The sequence below is a fragment of the Prinia subflava genome, chromosome 5 (assembly GCF_021018805.1).
Source record: "Prinia subflava isolate CZ2003 ecotype Zambia chromosome 5, Cam_Psub_1.2, whole genome shotgun sequence".
Classification (NCBI taxonomy): domain Eukaryota; kingdom Metazoa; phylum Chordata; class Aves; order Passeriformes; family Cisticolidae; genus Prinia; species Prinia subflava.
In genome coordinates, this window is record NC_086251.1 from 38672584 (window position 1) to 38694831 (window position 22248).

Here is a 22248-nt window from a genome sequence, read left to right on the forward strand (position 1 = left end):
ACTGGGGAAGGAGCAAGTTCTGCTGGGGGAGGCGACTATTCATAGAATCATAAAATGGTTTGAGTTGGAAGGGACCCTAAAGATCATCTCGTTCCAAATCCCTTGCCAAGGGCAGGGACACTTTCCAGTAGTGCAGGCTGTTCAAAGCCCTATCCTGCCTGGCCTGGAACACTTCCAAGGATGAGGCATCCACAGCTTCTCTGGGCAACTTGTTCCGGTTCCTCACTACCCTCACAGTAAAGAATTTCTCCTTAACAACCCCAAGGACCTCTCCCCTCTGAGATCCAAGCCATAGGGAACGCCTTGCAGGATGCAAAACTCCTCGGCAGGAGCCAGGCGGGTGGTGGGGGCACACGTGAGGCCCCGCGTGCTCCCTCCGCTACTCCGGCAGGGAACGGCCACGATCGAGCCCCCGCCGCACAGGGCCAGACTTGCTCGGCCTCCTGAGGGAGACAACGCTCCGAACTCTGCCCGGCCGCGATGAAGCTTCTCTCGGAGCTGAGCAGTCCTGTGAGGTCCCGGGACGGGACAGGGGCGCAAAAAGCTCCGCTACGCACCCAACCCCTCAGAGCGCTCCATGGGCCCCCTCCTCTCAGGGCGGACCACAATTCCCAGAACGCCGCGCGCGCGGTGACGCCGGACGGCGGCGGGACTCGGCCAATGGGCGGGCGCGCAAGCAGCGGGCGGGGCGGAGCGGCCGGTGGCAGCGGCGGAGCGGCGGCGGGAAGGGCGGGCTCGGGGCTCCACAGCAGCCGCGGGGACGATGCCGGTTCATTCCCGGGAGAAGAAGGAGAATAATCACGATGAGATGGAGGTGGACTACGGAGAGAACGAGGGCAGCAGCTCTGAGGAGGAGGAGACCGAGAGCTCGTCCGTCTCCGAGGAGGGGGACAGCTCAGGTACCGCAGCCGCCCGTAGGGCAGCGCCACTGAGAGGGCGCCGCGGCGGCTCCCTCAGCGTCGGTGCTGCTCCGGGGACACACCGGTTCCGCCCCGGCTCTGGTGGCTGTAGGTGTCCCCCTTCCCCTCCCCCAGTGACCCCGCCCCGGCCCAGCCTCTGCTTCGGCTCAGCGGCTTCTCTTCGGGCCGCCGGCCAGGGCGCAGGAACGGGGCGGGGCGCACGGGCAGGGAGCCCCGAGAGCCCCGAGCCGCCGGCTCCGCAGCAGGCTGGCACCTGGGCATGGCGGACTGCGCCGCGCTGCTCCGCTCGCTGCAGGAGCCAGGGGCTGTGCCCTGCTGGGCCCGAGTGCGTCCTCGCAGAGGGTGGACGCACACCTCGCTGGGGTGTCCACTTTAAGGCTTAGCTAATATACATATGTGTGCATACATGAACACGTATGTACTTACATATAAGCACGTATTTCCATGCAAGGTCATGAATTTTATACTAGGTTTTTAAGATCTGTCTTTGAGGGGATATTGGTAGCCCTGTCAATACCACTGGCCTCTTTTGCAAGTCACTTCAGCCTCTGCTCAGTTGAAGGTCCCTTCATTTTTCCATAGTTTCCTTCTGGACTGTAGATTTTGAATTACACTAGTACCTGAAATCTAGCTTTTAAAGGATTACTTTTATACCCGCACTGTGTTATTGAGAAGGTTATTATTATCTGGCCAAACTTTCCTTGTGATTACTACTTTCTGTCTTTGATCTTAAAACATATTTCCAGGTGATGACCGGTAGGAATTTGGTGCCTTACTTGATTGGTGATGAGGTGCAAGACAGTGGATGGAAAGGAAGCTGGACAGGGTTAGTGAATTGAGAAAAGTCCTGATGTCGATGTGGACCAGGAGCAGTCCTAGTCCTGACGTGGTTCTGGTAGCTTCAGTGATTTAGTGCTGAGGCCCCTGTAGCACTGAATTAAAACCGTAGAATATGCTGAGTTGGAAGGGACTCAGAAGGATCTTTGAGACCAGCTCCTGACACTGCACAGGGCACCCCAAGAATCACAACATGTGCCTGAGAGTCCAGGATTAGGAAGGAGTTGAGTGTGTTTTAAGTGAATGTAGTCTGTGTTGCTTTAAAACAATTCAAGAAGCTCTACAGATAATTTTTGTTGCAGTCCACAGAGAAATGCTTTTAAGGGAGTACTTAAAGTGTGATTCTTACAGAAAATTACATGCTTGTCTCAGTGTCCTGACCAATATGAACATACTCCTTGGAAGCGTATTATTCCTACAGACTTAAAATAATTGGCACCCCAAGAAATAAGCCTCAATTGAAATAATAATGATTTTTTTTGTTAAATTTGTCATTTGCTTTACTTGCATTCAGCCTTCTTTTTTTTCTGTCTCTAGCAGATGCCTGAGAAGACAAAAGGTGCTGTTAGAGGAAGCATGATTCATCCTTGAGAGCTGGCACTCTTTCTGTCCTGTTCCTTTTGATGTTACTTATTTAGTACAGGTGTTTTATTGACTGGGATATAGAATAGTTTGTTAGGAATTAATTTAAAAAGCCACAAGTTGTGCTCACTATCCCAGAGGAGAATTTGGCCATTTTTTGAAGCACTTTATATAGGCCACAGCTTATAAAATAAGCTATTTTAGGTGCTGTTACATTTTAAGTGCTGTGTTGATTTTTTTTATCTTTAAACCAGGTTGCCCTAATTACTGTGTTGAACTAACTGCTTGAGTATAGTAGGAAAAAGCAGCAATGATTTTGGATGTGTTTAAAAGTACCCTAAATACTTTTTACAGTATGAAACTGTATGGTAAATCTGAAGTTTTGAGACAGGATGGGCCTATCAGCAACTGTTTTAATATGAAATGTGCAGTCTTCCACCTCCTGTGATGTAAATTTTCAATTGGAAAGCCATGAAATTTATCTTACAACATTTTACCTTTTCAGCAATTTATATTCCATAGTCTGTGTGTTGTTTAAGGCCATGAGGAAGAAATTCCATGAGTGGCGAATTAAAGATATATCAGGACTCGGAAAATCTTCATTTTATGGATCTTATTGGAGGAAGAATAAAGATGAAACACTTGAAGAGCAACTTGGCCTGTGAATTGACATTTAGTATAAATGATAGGTAGAATGAAGACTTCTAGGCAGAAGGTCAAAGATTTTTGAGAGTATTTGTAGCTGAGGGGAGATTGGAGAGAGCTGTGTGTTATTTCTTTATCTACAAGGAGGTCAGCTATACCCTCAGATGCCAATGAGTAGCAGTTTCCTTGCAACACAACTTTAGAATGTTAGATGCAGTCCCTTTCCCCTCCGACAGTGGGTGTTCTCTGATCCTCAGCCAGCATTACAGTTCTAGTTTTCTTTGCTTTGTACTCCCTAAATATACACAAACAATAAATCCATGTTAATTTAAGAAAAGCTTATAAGTGAACTCCTTAGTAAAACATACTTAGAATCAAAAGCATAGGAGAACACATTTGAAACATGTTTGAGAATAAAGGGGAAAAACTGTGGGCATCCCAGTGCTTGTTCCTGTTCGGTTTCACTGGGACATGCCTTCACATTTTAAAGAAGCTTTATTTTTGTAGCAGAGAAATGCTTCATACAACTCTGAGTAATATGATTGCCACATTCCTTAAATCTGGCCAAATTATAAGTTGCTAAATCGATTTTGGCCTGGATATTATGTCAAACAGTCAAAACTTTGTTCTTTAGTAGGATTTTCAGCCTTATTCTGGGATTATGGTTCTGCTATACTTTTGAGATCGATATTGTAATATATATATAGTATCTCTTAACAACCTGATATGCTCTTCCCCCACCCTCCCCATTCATTGCATTTTTTTAAGTTCTGTCATCAAATTTTCTTGCTCTGCTTTCAAATACTTCAGGTTATATTATATTTTAAAACTTCGTGCACTGTCCTTTTCGATTGTACTAACAGTAGTATGACAGACTGCACTAGGTCTTTAATTTGGACTCATAGTTGCCATTGTAATGCTGATTGGTATTGCTGTACTGACTGCTGGTTTTCATATCCAGGCAGAGAAGGTTAGTATAGTTTTTAGTCTTAAAAGCTTGTGATGATTTCAGGAAGAAGTGCAGAGAGGGCTGAGTAGACAATCTGATTTAGTAAGATCCTTCCAAGTAGCTAGTGGCCCTGAAGCTACTCCTTTTGCCTCATCAGCTTTACAAATTGCCTACTGTTTTGCAAAACAATAAGAATGAAGACTTGCATGCTGCATTCTGTACTTGGTGTAGGAGACAGCATAAAGCAGAAACATGTTTGTTGGAAAAATGTGAGTGAAAAAGAAACAAAAAGCTCAGAGTTTGTAGCCTAAAAGAGTGATCCCTGCTGGGTTCAGGATCCTACTTTGCCTTGCTGTCAGGAGGTGGGATTTTTCTTGCCAGAGTAACTGCTTACATAAGTAAGGGCTCCTCAGGACTGTGTCTTCTCTCAAGCATCCGACCTGTTTGCACCAGTTCAGTCACAGTTCCTGAGTGCATGGCCATCCCTTGTGCATGCCTGCTACTGGTTCATAATGGTCAGCTGTAGTGTAACTGTAGAGGGCGAATTCCTGCAGATACTGTTGTTATAAAGCAGTTTCACTTACCTGACCTTTGAATATGGCTTAACAAAGCTTTTTTTTTTTTTTTTTTTTTTTGGGAAGGTTGGGAAAGAGTGAAGAACCTCTTTGTATCTTAGTTTCTCAGTTTTCTGGTCTAAGAAAGGCCAATGGAGCTAACACCTGATGTTTAGTAACATTGGATGTCTCAATGGCAGTGTCAAAAGTTTTGGCAAAAAATTGTCTATGTTGCTTTATCTTCCCTAGGTAAATTACAAAAAAAAAAAACCAAAAACCAAACCAAAAAACCCAGGAATATAAACTAAAATAAAATCTGTGAATATTTTAATGTTAACTACTTTTGCTTCATAAAGGTATATAAAGTCAAGTGTCTGTAGTATTCTAGATTTTCCATGTTAAGAAATGTTTCATTAGAGTAATTTCAAATGGTCATTAAAATGAACTGAAGATATTTTTACATTAATATTTTAATTTCAAACAACTCTTTCAGTTGGATAGGATGAAACTTTTTTCAAAATTATATGTTACTTTTTCTTTAAAGAATATTAGTAAAACAAACCTTGAATTTTATATGACAGACATAATACTGAACTGTGCTTGCATTCTGGGACTGTTTTTTGTTGTACTAACCCAGGACACACTTGAATTTTCAGCTGAGGCTTATGACTGCACATGCTTAATGGGGTCTTTCACATGGTGTGATATTCACAGTTTAATTTTTCTCTTTCATGCATTCTTATGTATTCTTTCTATTTCAGTCATGAAATTACCCTCTTGAGGTCTTACAGTGCTGTTGTTTCCTGTTTTGACGAAGAGGAATTGCTGTTTATGGAGTTTATTCTAGAATTACATCTAGGTTTCTTACTTTGTAGCTTATATGCCAAGTGATTTCTCATATTCTGCTTTATGAGAATATTAATATGAGAGAAACTGTAGTTCAGGTGCCCTTCCCCCTGCATTTACTAGAAACAAAATATCCAGTTTATTTGTTGTATATTACATTGTTAAATTTTTTTTTTGTTCTTAGAAATGGATGATGAGGACTGTGAAAGAAGAAGAATGGAGTGTTTAGATGAAATGTCCAATCTTGAAAAGCAATTTACAGACCTTAAAGATCAGTAAGTATTGTAATGTTTCAGGTGCCTCATTTGGGGATCCATTCCATGAAAATGCTGTGTGCAGCTGGTGTTTCTTGTCTTTCATATATGTGGATGCTACTTTTGGAGAAGAGTAGGGACTGAGAATTCTGAAATTACTTGCAGGCAGTTGCTCCAGAATGCTTCTGTGTATTCATGTATCTTTTGTGTTTCTATAAGGATGGTTTTGAAATGCTGTTCCTCTGAATGGCTAGTCTGGGTCTGTTGCATCAAACTCCCTAGTAGAACCAAGGAATTGTGATTTTTAGTTTGAGATTTCATTTAATTACTTATTTGTTCAATGTCATTCTCATACTTTTATATATTTGGGACAGACCTATGTGCATTGTCTTTGCTAAGTAAGAAGGTTGGGGTTTTTTTTGCAGCAGTAGTTTTTATAGTTGGTACCAATGAAAGTTTCTAGTGATTACTGCAAACCAGGTACCAGTACAAAATAAAATGGAAATACTGTTATCTCTTAGTCTGCCATAATACCTACATAAGTAGCTAGTAAAAACCTGTTTAAAAGAAGAGAGAAACTTAATAGCCACAGTTATGCAGAAGTGATTGTCATTTGCATTACAGCTTGAGATTTGTATCATAGAATCATCAAGATTAGAAAAGACCTAAAATCATGAAGTCCAACTACTTATCTGACAGTGCCAGGTCCACTACTAAATCATGTCTCTGAACACCACATCTGTGCATCTTTTTGAACACTTTCAGGGATTCCATGATTTCCTTGGGCAGCCTCTTCCAATGCTTGAACACTCTTTCAGAAAAGAATTTTTTTCGAATATCCAATCTAAGCCTCTCCTGGTGCAACCATTTCCTCTAGTCCTGCCTCTTGTTACCAGGTAGAACAGGCTGACCCTCACCCTGCTACAAACTTCTTTAGGTAGTTGTAGAGAACACTTACGTCTCCCTTGAGCCTCCTTTTCCTCAGGCTAAACAACCCCAGCTCCCTCAGCTGCTGCTCACAGGACTCCAGACCCTTCACCAGCTCCATTGTCCTTCCTTGGACAAGCTCCAGCAGTGTATGTGAAGTTAAATTTGTTTTAACTTGAAGTTCGATGCTTCTGTTCAAGTTTAAATTGGTGGCATTTTGGCAACTAACTTAGTCAGGTACTTGGTAAGTGAAACTTTGAGAAGACCTGGTCTGTTCTTGGGCATGTGCTTTAATTGAAAACTTAGTTGTTATTATGCTTCAGATGCATATTTATATTGTGAGATAGTTCTTTCTTCTACAGAACTGAGACATATAACTTGGCTTTGCATAACAGGACACTGAGGCCTGGAAATAATAGGGTCTGGAAAGAATATCCAACAAGAAATTCCTTGCTGCAGTGTTTAGAGAAGACTGTCCTGCTGTTCTTTGGGCTGAACGTGCAAAAACCTGGGAAATGCAGCCAGCTGCTGAGTATTGGAGCCTGTCGATACTGATGGGTTTGGCATTTGTAAAACTATCAGCTTTTGAGTTCAGCATTCCCTTTCCATCTGTTCAGCAGCTTGGATGACTTAAAACAATTTGTGGAAACCGATCTTTAAGGAGTAAATATGAAAGAGGGTGGTCTTGAGAGGAAGAAAGCAAGTACTTTTGGGGGCTTAGGGCTTACACATGGTGTTTGAGCTGTGGTATATGGAGGAGGTGTTGTAGAGCCACATGGGTTCGTTGAGAGAGAGAGGTATTTGTGTAGGCTGGAAGAACAAGGATGGTGGGAATACCAGAAACAGAGCATTAGAATGATGGAAGAGGGATTATAGGGAGAAGCAGCTGTGACTAGGGAGATGATGACATTGGGAAAGTAGAAGATGCATAAACAAGGGGACTTTTGTCACAACTAACAGCAGAGATGGTGTAATGATTGGGACTTCCTCCTCATCCATTGCAGGGAAATTGAATTTGGATGTTATAATTTACATTTACAGTGGTTTGGTAGCATTTATTCATTGTGGACAAATTATTGTTTGAAAGTACTGGATAAATAGTTGCAGTCCATCAGCTGCTGCCTGGTACCAAGTGCTGATAGCACCCCGTCCATAACTGCTTGCTCTTACGTAGCTGGTACTTGGTGCTGTGTAATCAAATGTTCGTGACTGAGCCAGTCAGGTGCACTGTGCACCCAGGCTTGTGGCCTGGCTAAACCATTGTGCTGCAGCTCTGTGCTAACCATGGTGTGCAGAGATGCCCAGCAGGGGTTAGGCCCAGCAAACTGGGGTTTGGTCAGCTGCAGGCTGTGGTAACTGGCTGCAGGCCAGATCCTGGGGGCAAGGTAAACAGGCAGTTATTTCTCAGAGGTCTTGATATGTCAGTATACATGAAATATATTTTGTCTAATTAATTACTTAACCTGTGCACTTTAAATAAGCAAAAAGCAACATCATTGTCCTAAGGACATCTGGTATATCTGTGTAAACAGGTAACATCTGATGAGTAAGTGAGCTTTATTGAGATTGAAATGTTTGTAATTGATACTACATTAAATTCTTCAAAGTGCAAGCAGATTTATTCACCGTCTGCCAGAAAATATCAGCTTCTATGGAATGACTAAATTTCAAGTAAAATAAAAATATTTTAATTGCTCTTCCTTTTGGCAGGAATGAATATGTCACAAATTCTCATGATATTTATAATAGTATGCAACATGTAGATTTTCATAGGAAGTGAATTGAGGTTTGCTTCATTAAGCACCTGCATCTCTTTTTCCTTGATTTATGGTAGTGTGGGCACAGATATGTGAACACAAATATGAATGATCATTTCTATCCACAAACTGTCTTTCTCTCTCATGACATAACCCGGTTTGTTCTTATGTACTCTAGTACCTTTTCATCTCCTCTTCCATGTTGATTCATGTCTTATTATTAACAGATCTGCATTTTTGTTTTTTTTCTTTAGAGATGGGATACATTTATCTTTATCCTTTCTGCACTTCTGATTATTTGCATTTGCTTTTCAGAAAGGCTTAACAGACATGGATAGTGTTGTTCAAAAAGAGAATATGTATTGGAAAATTCAAATGCTAGCAAATCCTCATTTTGTTTCAGTGTTTCATAGCATTAACAAAGGGATGACAAATAGTTACTTTAAAAATATTTCTTCTAACTTGTGTTTTATTTTAAATAAAATACGTACTTTTATTTCTCTTATTTTAAGACTTTACAAAGAAAGATTAAGCCAAGTGGATGCAAAGCTACAAGAGGTCATAGCTGGAAAAGCACCTGAATATTTAGAACCATTGGCAGCTTTACAAGAAAATATGCAAATCCGAACCAAGGTGGCAGGTAGGCACGTAAAATGAGTACTGGTGTTTCAAAGTAGAAACTGGCTATGCATTTTAAGGTCAATCTTCTGTTTTCTTTAGAATTGTTGAAGGAGTGTGTTTTAAAGTTAGAAATATTGTAGCATAATTTTAAATATTAAGTCGTTTTTAAGTCAAAATGAATATGTTGCTTACCTCTTTGCATAAGTTGTCTGATAACATCACACTAAAATTATGGCTCTTTTATGTTTCACTTAGTAGCTGGCTGTTTTTGTGTAGTAAAAAAAAATTACTGTGTAAAAGCTAATAACTTTTTTAGTCAGAAGGTTTGGGATCAAGTCTACACAATGGTCATTTTTGAAGAGATATGTAGGTGCTATGTCATGAAATGCTTGCTATCTAATATGATGATATTTTTTCCTGCTCTTCTAGTCTGTGTCTCTTCTACTCCTCTGTTCCTATCCTGTTCTGTCTAGAGAAAGAGGAAAAACCTCTTGTCCTTGGTGCTTTTATCTAAGCTGAATCTTGGTTACTAAAACTAATGTTTGTACAGGTTTTTGTGCTCACAGAAGAGGGCAAGAACATTTATCTTCTTGTATACAACCATATAATCATATGAAATGGTAATATTATCAGAAGATAAAATTCTGTACTTCCCTATTGTAAATTTGTTTTGTGTTACAGCTTGATTCTGTTAGGAGGATTCAGCTGTCTAAGGGTTACCTAACACAAGTGTCAGAGAGCCAAGATCTCTGTAGCCAGAGAAGCTATACCAATGTCTTTTCTAAGAAATTTAGCAGAAACATGGTGCAGGCTAACTGAAAAATGGCAAGCCACCTTATACTTTTCATAATGCTAGTGCTGTTTCAGTACTACCCCATATGTCTTCATTGGTACTTCTGATTTGGAGAATTTGAAATCTTTTGATCCATTGCATTTCTCTCCCTCCAGGTCTTACTTGTAATGCTTTTTCTCAGCTGCTGACCCAGCAGTTCTGGGTTTTAAGTTCTTAGCCCAAATTTACATGACACTACATAAGTAGCCCACTTGGGTTTTGCAGGAGGATCTCAGTTGAACTTGCAAAAGGTTTGATATAAAAGCAACCTTAATCCAGGCTTTTCATTTTCCCTTTTAAATGTGGGTGTCCATCAGTGCTTTCATGTAGGTGGGTATGGGATATGCAGCATATTACTCTTCTCCTGATTGGTCTTCAGCACCATTGAAGAGCCACGTTTCAATGTCAAAAAAGCTCAGCTTAAAAACAAGTTTCCTTGAAGCTGAGAATAGAAAATAGGAGGCTTTTTCCATTTGTCCCCAACTGAATGACCTTGATAAAATTATTCCATAGAAAGCAGGAGACTGGAGAACTGGGTTATTTGTTATTATTGTTCTAGAGCCTTGACAGAAGTGGCTAATAGCAGGACTTGAGTTCCAGCAGGTAACCCATAAAGACCTACTGTTACCTGAGAAAGGGGAGGAAGTGGTGACAAAACCCCCAAACTAAACTATATTTAGCTGAACTTCAGATATGATTGCATCTGTGTTAGAAAAGCAACTTGTGTTCCTCAGCTCTCAAAGGTACTATTCACACAAAATGTGGATCTGGACAATTACAGTAAGTCAGAAAAATAATTTTATATATATTTTTCAATTTCTGGCAAATAAACAGTAACCTAAATATGCCAGTCAGCCATAAATATTAAGAAAATAAAAGGCAGCATAACATAGCAATGTAAGAAAAGAACATTTTGAATTCTAGAATAGCATCACTGTGGAAAGATGATTGATGCAATACTTTGTTGTTTATTTTTCAGAGGGATTGCTACTAGTAGTTTTGTTCCTCTAGTACTGTGTTCATTTATAGTAAGTTGAATTATAAGGGAAGTCGGTTTTGAAAGTTCTTCAGTTGCAAGACACCACCACTGTGTGTGCAAACTTAGCTCCTCAAGCTTCTAATCTGAAGCAGTAGAAGTGTTTTCTGTTGAATGCATTGAATATATGAAATCAAGGTCTCTTGATGCTTGCCAGATACTGGGTTTTTTTCAGCTGCTTAGTGGACACATTTCCAGAAATGTCTAAAAATGCTTCTAATACTTAGAAGCAATACCCTGTATCACAAGGTGACTATTTTTAAGAATGGAGCAGTCTTTTTAATTAATGTAGTCTATTAAGGTCTTGCATTATAAAGTCTTATTCCAAATATTAATTTGTAAAACCTTTCTCTTTCAGTCAGTTTTCTAGCTGTTTTAAAACTCCAAAACCTTATTTTAAACTCTAATTAGAAAATAGAAGAGGCCATTCAGTTCTTGTTTGAAAACTGATAATATTCAGGATAGTTAGATCAGAAATATGAAACAGACATATTTTCTAAAGTTTGCATGACCACTGGTGTAACTTATTGACTGAAAGGAGAAGGATTTCTAAGATCTTCAGAATTAAGGATTTACTTGTTCTTATTTTTATTCTTTAATGCAGCCAGTCACTCTAAGTGCCTAATGTAATATATCTCTATTTTCCACTGTGTACATGTGTTGGGACTTGCAGGCAGTCTTCAAATAGAATTCTGAAGGTGGATATTTTCTAAAGAAAGTAATATTGCTGTAATTTGTCTGATTGCAGGTATCTATAGAGAGCTTTGCCTGGAATCTGTGAAGAACAAATATGAATGTGAAATTCAAGCCTCTCGACAGCACTGTGAGGTGTGCCAGCTGTTTCACACTGATAGCTAATCTCATCTAACTTTACTGTCTGTCATGCTCTTCAGGTTCAGTGCATGTTTTTATTATTGTAGTTATTGCTGTTTGAATGCAATTGCCATGTAATATTTAGGCCCATGCAAGAGGTTAGTCAAAGCATCTAAAAATTAGAATCATAGAATGTGCTAAGTTAGAATCACACCATGTGCCTAGGAGTGCTGTCCAAACACTCCTTTAACTCAGACAAGCTGGGACCACTTTCCTGGGGAGCCTGTTCTGGTGCTCAACCACCCTCTGGGTGAAGAAGCTTTTCCTGATATTCAACCTAAACCTCCTCTGGCTCAGCTTCATGCCTTTTCCTCAAATCTTGTCCCTGGTCACGAGAGTAAAGAGATTGGTACCTGCCCTCCTGCTTCTCTTTGTGAGGATATAGAAGACCAAGATGAGGTCTCCCTTCAGTCTCCTTCAAGCTGAACAGACCAAGTGACCTCATCTGCTCCTCATACAGCTCCCCCTCCAGAGCCTTCACCACCCTCCTGGCCCTCCTCTGGACACTGTAATAGCTTAGTGTCTCCTTTTTTATTGTGGCACCCTAAACTGCCCCCAGCACTCGAGGTGAGGCTGCCCCAGCGCAGAGCAGGACAATCCCCTCGCTTGCGTGGCTGAATGTACCCCAGGACAGGGTTGTCCCTCCTGGCTGCCAGGGCACTGCTGGCTCGGATTCAGCTTTCTGTGCCTTTCTGTGATGCTGCTCTCCAGCCTCTCATTTCCTTAGTCTGTCTGTACGTCCAGGATTACCTTGTCCCAGGTGCAGAATCCAGTGCTTGTTCTTTTTGAACTTCACTTGGCTGACAATTGCCCAGCCTTCTAATTTGTCAAAGTCTCTCTGCAAGGCCTCTCTGCCCTTGAGGGAGTCAGCAGCCCCTCCCAATTTAGTGTTGGTGAACTTACTTAGTATTCCTTTGAGTCCAGTGTCTGAATTGTTAATGAAGATATTGAAAAGCTTTTTATTAGTTTGGCTTTGCATCTATCTATCTATCTATCTATCTATCTATCTATCTATCTATCTATCTATCTATCTATCTATCTATCTATCTATCTCTAAGTCTTCCTATTTTTTATTATCAAGTTCTTATTAATAGATTTCCACATGATTTTTTACCTTTTTTTAAAAAGATTACATATCTGACATTTTAGCAAAAAATGCCTTACGCTTTAATAACCAAACCAAAGAACTCTTTTTGAGGTTAGCATTAGATGGCTACTGATAGAGTTGCTATTTCAAAAGAAGTTACAAGAAAAATATATTTCTCTCCTTGAACATAAAGATTCCTGTTCACATATCTAAATACTGGATACTCTAGTACAAACATTCAAGTACCTGTATGTCCAATGCTGCTTAGATCCTGAGGTTTTTCATCATAATACTCCTCAGCCCCCTTACAGTTGCCTGAAGGTGTTTTCTTCTGAGTGGTTCCCCATATTCCTGAATTCCTGGTTCCTGCTATACGATAAAGCAAGAATGTGCGTGTGTACTTTAGAAAAGCTTTCCATTTTCGTGATGCATTGGGAAAGAATTAGGTATTATGAAGGATGACTCATTACTGGCTGTCTTTGCTCCTGTGAATACTCCTGAGGTTGGACAGAATCCTGTAAGACTCGCAAGGTCTCTTATCCATGATCGAATGATTTCCTTTGGCTGTGTATTATTCCCTTAAGGTGTCTTTGTCCCTTGTTTTGCTGTTGTGAAACATTCACAATTCACCATCCAATACGAGTCTCTTGGGGAGAAAATCTCTATTATAAAGTCAGAAATGCTGTTTGTAGAATTACTGTTGCTCTGGAATATAACCATTCAGCAAGAATGCCTCTGATGCCTGTAATAGCTTTTCACACCTTATTTGTTACCAGGTATCTGAAGCAGAACACATGTCTAAACACAAACACTATTTAATTTTAAAATGCAATTTTAAAATGGTCTCAGAACAGATAACACTCACTTGTCACTTTGGATGTTTATAAAGAGGCTTCTGCCTTTTAAATTCACCTGGGAAATGTTTTTTATGATGAGGGGTTGAAAAATATGTGAAAGGAGGTCTTTAGAATTTGGATACTTTGTAACTTGAGGGAATGGAAAGCCTGACAATCATTTAGTGGAACAGAGTTCTTTGTCCGTTCCTCCACTGATTTGCTTCACTCCAGCAAACTAGCTTCACACTGGTAAAGGGAAGTTTCTGTTGCTGTGCTGTGGGCAGGAGCAGTTGAGGTGCACACATCTGCTCATTTGGATGTAGGGAACTGCAGCTTCTGACAGAGACATGGTAGCAGATACCTGGATGCATTGACTTGAGCTGCTTGTGCTGTTTTTTCAGTAAATCCAAGCTCTCTGTTTTCCAGAGTTGTTGAAGACATTGCTCACTGAAAGTGAATGTTAAAATCTAACAATTGGCTGTATTTTCTACTGATGGTTTTGGAAACATGCAAACTTATGAAAGAGCAATAAAGATTCTTCCTTAAGGCTTGGAACTCAGCTTAATTTCAAGTTACTCTTTCAGAAAACTTAGTGGATTTTGATGCTAAAGAGTAACTGATCAGTATAGATAGTGTGTAATTTAGTATAGGAGGTAGCTTTATAAAAAGCTTTCCATGAAAACATTAGCTATTGTGATTTATAATACAAAGTGGCATAGAGGTCACTACTTCACAGTTAGCCATTATGGATAAATTTTTTCCATTCAGAAGAAAAATTATTATTTTTGTCAAAATGTGAAGAGTTATTCTGGAGAGCTAGCTGCATGGTGTTAATTACTCTTGGTACCAGTAGCTGATAAATATATAATTGTATTTTCACTTGTGTTAAGTGAGTGTGCTATCTTTAAGGAGATAGGATCTCATGCTAAGTGGATAGAGGGACATGTCCTATGCTTTTTGGCTTCTGAAAAAGCTATTCTTATGTTCCTTCCACTGATGCCTTAAATTGTCAATATTTAGATTATTGAATTCAGTGGTGTAAAAATCTGTAATCTTGCTTTTATAGAGTGAGAAGCTTCTCTTGTATGATACTGTACAAAGTGAACTAGAAGAGAAGATTAGAAGACTTGAAGAGGACAGACACAGCATTGACATTACCTCAGGTAGATGGAAATTCATATTGGGTTTTTTAAATTTGTTTTTAATCTTCTGCTGGCTACTAATTAGTTGACACTACTATGTCATTGACACTAATTACTATGTACACACAGTATTTCTGGTGAGTTTTAGGTTATCTGCTAGAATGTTATTCAGCTGTAGACTTTGGGCAGGGGGCTGAATTTAAACTTCAGCTTTGGTTTAATAGTTGTCAGCATCCCTTGTGTCTTTTGAGAGTATTACTCTATGCCTATATAATCTTGTAACATTTTTATTCTGTTTAGAAACAGCATCTCACCAGAAAGTTTTATTTTTAATTTGTGGACAATGTTTTCTGCTATAAAAAGAGTTAAATATACTAATGTTTCTGATTCATAGCATGTTCTTATATGTTATCAGAATTATGGAATGATGAGCTCCAGTCCAGGAAAAAAAGGAAGGATCCATTCAGCCCAGATAAGAAGAAACCTGTTGTTGTATCAGATATCCTTTTACTGAAATTATTGTTCTTTCTAGCAGTGTTTGCAGTTTTATAGCTAATTTTATTACATGTGTCATTAATATCAAATTGAAGTGATAATGCATTATCAAAACTGATTCTTGCTTGGCAGACATTATTCTAATTCAGATTAGACAAGCCATGTTGCCACATCCATCCCATCATGAAAACTGAAATTAAGATTCTCTTACCTAGCTACTAGTTTTATGTAGAAACTGTTTCTAAAAGTTGATTTTTCTAACTCTTAAAGAAAAATAGAGTTACAAGACAAAAGCAGAATCAAGTTAGGCCACTTGAACTTCACCAACTGACCATATAAATAGCATTGGATTCTGTGAATTATGAGTTACCTTGCCATTTTAGAGTATATTCCAAAGCAAAAATACTAATAGAGTATTAGGTATAAAATCTCAGCAATTTCAGGCAGTTTGTAAAGCTAAAAATTCTTTCAGTGGTGAAGTAAATGAATTTGTTCTTTTTGATTGTTATTTACAAATAGTTGTAAACTTGTCAGATCTGTGCAAAACAAATACCTAGAAATTTTACAAGCTTTTGAGTTGTAATTTTTTGCTATTTAGAGAAAAACAAATTTGAAAATGGTTTAGGATTTTTAAAATTTCAAATGGAATTTTAAGTTTAAGCATTTTAAGAGATTTTTTTAAACATCCATAGCACCTTTTGCTTATTTTTCAGAGATGAAATGGGGAGAAACAAAGTAAAAAGTGAAGACTATTGTAAGGGAGTAGCTGCACTATATGGAATTTTGATTTGAAGTTCATATATTGTTCTAATACACATTTTTTACTTTGCAGTTGATAGTTTAAGGAAGGGGGCTTTCTACCTCCTGTTTTTTGGATATTTGATATTCAGATATGTGGTGCTGCCCATACTTTTCTCTTGAAGATACATGTTGCGGAATACTGTAAAAATAATTATTTTATTTAAGCTGATACTAGTCCAGGTGCTGTTTTACAGTGGTACATTGAAATTGCAATGAATTTTAATTGTAATTTGAATTACTGCAAATAGAATACTTTTTGAACTCTTAGGAATGGAATGGTTGTATTTCAGCTGTTTATCTTACACTGAACTCCAGTAGCCTGAATATCTATTTACTGTTATTACCTCTTTTAATAATTCTTACAGTGTACTTCTAGGTTGCATTATTCAAAGATGGGTGTGTTTGCACTGAGCTTTTACTTCGTATTGGTACACTCTTTGCAAAGGATCTGCAGAACAGAGCTATTAATATCTTTCTACAAATATTAGAGTATTTTTATTATTTCTGTTTCAAAGAGTTTTCCCTAACATTTCCACGCCCTTATATAGTTTATATGTTGCAAGACCTTGATATACTTGAAGACTGGACAACAATAAGGAAGGTAAGATGAAAGGAGGAATGCCAGTGGCTGTGGATTTAGCTGGGTTCATGTATTGTCCTTTTGCTGCTTGCAAATATGTAACTGGATTTCTTACATGATCAAAACACTAAATAGATTTTTATTCCTTCAGTAATCAATTAATCCTTTCACTTCAATCTGTGTTATTGCTATTTCTTCTGATTCTACCCAAATCATACAGAGGAATCCATTAAAGGGGATCTCTAAAATGGGTAGTCCATATTTTTCCATGAAGGATTGAACCTAAAGCCTGTGTTAAGTGGATCTACTTTCTCATAGTTTAGGCTAATTGGATAGAAACTATGATAGCATAGTCTGATAGCAGTTTGCTTTATGTGAAGGTTTTTTAAAATCTCATATGGCATGTTTTCATATAGTAAGGTTTTTATTTTAAGAAGATTTCTATGCTTTGACTTCTTTTTTTACATAAAAATGAGGAGCTGTGTTTTTCTCAGATTATAAGAGAATCATGGTTTATAAGAAGAGAAATTTGTTTAGTCAGTTGATGTATTTGAAAAAATAAATCAAACCTTTAATTGCATAATGCCTTTTTTAGATCTTTGTAAGACTGTTGAAGGATCTTGCTGTGATGAAATGCTATCCTTGCCTTGCATCTGCAGTGAGAAAGCTTCCCCTAGTACCCTAGTGCTTCCCAGCTTATGGAATAGCAAACCACTTAGGTGTATTCAAAAACTTGGTGAGGAGTTGGCTCTGAGTCAGTTTCTATCCTGGTTTTTCCCCTGTACTGATTTCCTAAACAAGGAGTAAAATATGACCTTTATGTGAGAGCTTGTCTGACTTTTCTCTTTCTATCACATCAGAGGAAGAGACACAAAATATCTTTCCCTCAAGTTGTTTTCTGTAGTTTTACATAATGTTAAACAATAGCAACAAACCCAGGATCTGCTGGCGTTTTGCCTTTTCTGGAAATAATTTAAAAAACCCCCAAAAAGCAAACAAATGAACCCCCAAAAACTCTTGAGTGGTTTTTTTTTTTTCCAAGGTTATGTGTGGTCTGGAGTTTGCATGAAGTAACATTTGTGAGCTTATATAAATTAAAAGATATTGTTCATATGGTATTTTGTTTTTCAGAATGAGTTAATGAAATTTTGTGTTTTCTTGAAACAATTACATAAAAACAATTTTAAGGATTTAATTTAGAAAAGCTTGAGTTACTGAAATAAAAAGTTTTAAAGAAGGTGATTTTTTTTCACCCTCAAAGTGTTTTTTGATTTATCTACCAAGTCACCATTGAACACATTTTTATTTTAGAATTCTCATCGTATTTTATGCATGTAAATGCAAGTAAGTACTTGCATATAGAAGCAAATACCACTGCATGTTGCTCCACAACTAAAGCTGGCAGTTAAGACAAAATGACTCTGCCTGCTGACTAACTCGGATTTTCTTTTGTGTTTCAAGGCAATGGCTACGCTGGGGCCACACAGGGTAAAGCCAGAACGTGAGTAGACATGGTCTGGTTTCACAAGACAGAACTTGCAACCTGCATCCAGGCAGACTGTATTTATTATAGTCCTGCTATAGTGATGGAGGGTGGGATGAAGTAGCTGGAAGATGTGGCTTTTGTCTTTCCTCTCAGGTAGCTGATACCTGTAGCTTGATTGCTGTTGTTTCTGTTGACACAAATTCTAGAAAATTATTAATTATAAAAAGTTCAGGCTTCTAACAGTGGTTTACTTCATACTTACATTTATATTAGCAAACTATGCCAGTATTTGCACAAGATTAAGCAGAAAACTGAGAGCATGTGGACTTTACAGGTGCATTTTAAAGGATGGTCATATTGACTGCAAGCTACAACCCTAAAAAAGCAGAGATGTGGGAAAGGAGTGGTATTCATATTTGGCACTGAAGTGAGAAGCATGTTCTTGCTAAGTAAAATCACATGTTTAGAGGTGAGGAGGCAAAGGGACAGTAGGCACGTAGGTGATAGCTTCTATTTGAAAATAAAAATACAACTTTTAATTATCTGACTGGAAATAAAATGCTATATTGCTTCCCATTTTCATGAATTATTAAGAGACAGACTACTGTTGGAAAAAATGTGTATTCTGTGTAAATAACTTGATGAAAGTGTATTTAACCGCTTAATTGTTTTCTGTGAAGTCAATATTAAATCACTTTTATTACTTAATTTAGCACCTGTCAAATTAGAAAAGCATCTACATAGTGCTAGATCTGAAGAAGGAAGACTCTATTACGATGGCGAGTGGTATGGACGAGGGCAGACGATATGCATTGATAAGAAAGATGAATGTCCTACAAGGTAAAGATTGTTTTGTTTATGTAGCTCTGTACATTCACGTTAAGCAATAAGTATTGCATTGAGTATGGCATTGAGGAGTAAGGCCTGTGTGGAAATACTGCCACCTCAGTGACATTTACTAGTTCACCTTGGAAGACAGGCGTTGCCAAAGATGAGTGCTGACTTGTGAAAGAGGCTAGTAACGGTTGGAATTGGCTGAAGGGTTGTCAAGTTAGGATCTCTCAAAAAATTTAAGCTGTTACTTCTTTCTGAGAGCCTTTGAGTATTTTTTTTCTACTATCTTGGGTATTTGTTGCTTTGAGGATTTGATCTGTTAACCCACCCAGAATTGCTTAATTATGGAAAAACACTTTAGCTGTTGAAGATAAGCTTTGTTTTCCATTGACTAGTGCTCTGAAACAAAAGAGGAACTTTTAAATGGTATTTTCTTCCTTTAGGAAAGGTTCTACCTTGAAACAGTCTAAATATTAGAGTTCAAATTTGGTTGAACATTTAAGATGTATAAATGTATTTGCTCTGTATGGATAATATTTGTAAATTCTGCAAGTCTGAGTGTTCTTAAAATTAAATGTATATCTTACCTTTTACTGAATGGGGTAAATGAGTCTAAGCCCAGTGTTGATTAAATATGCAGATGTACTCAGGAAAATTGACTTTGATTTCATATGTCAGTAGTTTACTATAGAACTGGCAGTTTCTCTTCTTCCTTGTGTATGGTGAAGAGGAACAAATTTTGGTGATTTTGGTGTTCAGCACTGAAACAGGAAGTATTTTAGTAAACTATAGATTGTAAAAAAACTCTGGGTTAATTTAGCAGAACACAGCAGTTGTACTGGACCAAGTAAAGGTCTTAGTATCAGGTGTCTGACAAATGCCAAAAGCTGATGCTTAACAGGGCAATCATGCAGTGGAGCTTTCCTGGGCTTTGAAGACCCCTGCAACTTCTACAACTAAAGGGAGTCTTCAACCTCAGTATGAAATAGATCTTTATTTTATTAACTGTTTTCATCTTTGGTTTTGTGCTTTCTGTTTTCCCCATCAATCTACTTGAAATGGTATTTTTTCTTTGGGGTATGGGGAAGGAATTTTGTTCACCATTCATGTTAAAGGTTACCACAAGGAGCACAAAAGCAGGGCTTATTTAACAGTGAATCAGTAAATCAGTTTTCAGTTTATTTCTTATGGTCTTGGTATAATGGGTAAGAGTTAAATACATTTTGTGCTTGAAATCATGGCTTCAGAACAACTTTTTTTCAAGTACTTCATATTCAATGTAATTTAAAGGCTTTTCTTGGTTTTTTGCAATGGTTAGTAGTTTATTGTGTTTTCTCTGTGTGACTGTTCTTTGAAACAATTAAAATATTTGTATCTGTTAGGGTTTTCTTGTAAGAGAATAACATAGATGGCTGAAACATTAGCTACCTTCACTAAAGACACATGCAGTTGCCAAGGAATTCTGTTAAAACTATCCTTAGAGTGGTGCTAATATCTTTTGGGCTAGCATTTAAAACTAATGCATATTTTCATTTACTGTGTGGAAATACAGCTGCAGTTTTGAGGTTATTTTTAGCTTACAAGCTTTCTAAATTTTTCTTGTTTTTCTTCCCCTGACCCTTCTTCCCTCATTTTCTGTAGTGCCATAATTACAACAATTAACCATGATGAGGTTTGGTTTAAAAGACCGGATGGAAGCAAGTCTAAGCTGTATATTTCTCAGCTACAGAAAGGAAAATATTCAATAAAGCATAACCACAACTGACCATTGCTCACCGGATATGAAACAAGTGGTATTGCCATGTGTGATGTGCCATGGGGTGAAAATTGTATTTAATAGTGTTTTGTATTCCTTATGTATTTACAGCAGTATCTAATGTGTATTGGTCGTGCTGTATGTAAGCTTCATATGGACAGCCTTCAGAAACCTGAGGGTAAATCCTGTTAACAGACATTTTGCCTCTAAATTGGGTCCAGTGCCTAAGATACGAAGTATGCTCTTCAAGTACAACACTTCAAAACTTATCATATTTGTAAACTGAAAAAAAAAATTCTTTTTCCATTGGTGACCAGTTGGTGTGAAAAAAATGATAACCATAATTACCAGCAACTCACTTTATTTTCAGTGACTGTGTCATGCTTCTCTTGTGGATGTAAATTTAGCCTGCTCAGCTGTTGCTTTTGAATAGATTGTAACATGCATAGGCATTCTTTTATCCAAAGTGTGCTGATTTATTATAATTATTGTCCTCAACAGCTCTGCTAGTACTGACTGTATTATATTTTGTAAGGTTTACTATATTGCTTATAACAAGACAAAGCCAATATTTTGAACTATGTTTTTGAAGAGCACTTTTCTATTGTATAGCAGACAAATCATTGGTGATGTTTGTTTTTGATTGCCAGCAAAATTCATGCATAAGGTAGACAGTGTTGCTCCAACCTGTGTTAGGTGTAGCCCACAAAGAACGACTAGGGGGATGGTTACATAAATGCTGTTGCATGGCCTGCATGTTTGGTCCACAGTTGTATGAAATTTTGTTAGGAAAGGAGAATACTTCCCCAGAAGTCATATGTATCTGGGAGAATTTATATCTGGGAGAATGAGTTTTTCACCAAACACTATTTTCAAAATTTCTGTACCCCGTTTCATCTTATTGTACACCGGAAGTATTTCATGCAGCTTAGGAAGCTGAATGTCTTTTAAAGTCTTGCTCTTTTAGCCCCAGAGAAGAAGTCCTAAATGCTTGATGTTACTGTGATGTGCTTCGAGCATCTAGAATGATAGACGGGATTGCTGAAGAATTGTTAACGTGTTGGTTATGTGCACTTTATTCTCCACTTATGATGATTTCTTCATGGAGAAAATAAAGCTTCCATTTGCTTTAAATGATCACAGCAAATAAATATTTTCATTGTAACATATAAATTAATCGTTGCTTCTAGTGCAGGGTGGTAAGTACTTTCCAAATGCCAAATCAGTTTTTGCTGAGTAATGCTTTTCTACAATTGTATGACATTATAAATCAAATGTACATAAAGTATCGATTGACATGTTGGCTTTTAACAATATGAACTGTATGTATACAGTTGTTTGATAAAATTTTGTAATTAAATATTTGCATTTTTTAACTTAGTATATAAATAAATGATCTGTGGTAGTGGACATCTTTTATGTTGTTTTGCTCGTTGATTTTTCTAGTCTTGTTGGAATTGTTGATCTATCAAAAGGCAAAGGGAAATAGTTTTAAATAATCAGAAGGCCTAAAGCTTTTTAAAAAAACTTTTGACTTGCACTTTTTTCTTTTGATTTTTGAGAGTTTGTGTATAGATTTTGTTCGTTTTTACAAACTT

General features: G+C 38.0%; 1 protein-coding gene across 1 annotated transcript; it reads left to right on the forward strand.

The window, feature by feature from the left end:
* The first annotated feature begins 678 nt into the window (after positions 1–678).
* BRMS1L (BRMS1 like transcriptional repressor) lies at positions 679–22060 on the forward strand. The gene is made up of 10 exons (XM_063398923.1): positions 679–899; positions 5518–5608; positions 8784–8911; positions 11509–11588; positions 14623–14719; positions 15114–15197; positions 16531–16595; positions 18036–18075; positions 18774–18900; positions 20536–22060. Exons 1-10 carry the CDS (start codon positions 764–766, stop codon positions 20657–20659), a joined length of 972 nt encoding a protein of 323 aa, XP_063254993.1. The 5' UTR covers positions 679–763; the 3' UTR covers positions 20660–22060.
* The last annotated feature ends 188 nt before the right edge of the window (positions 22061–22248 follow it).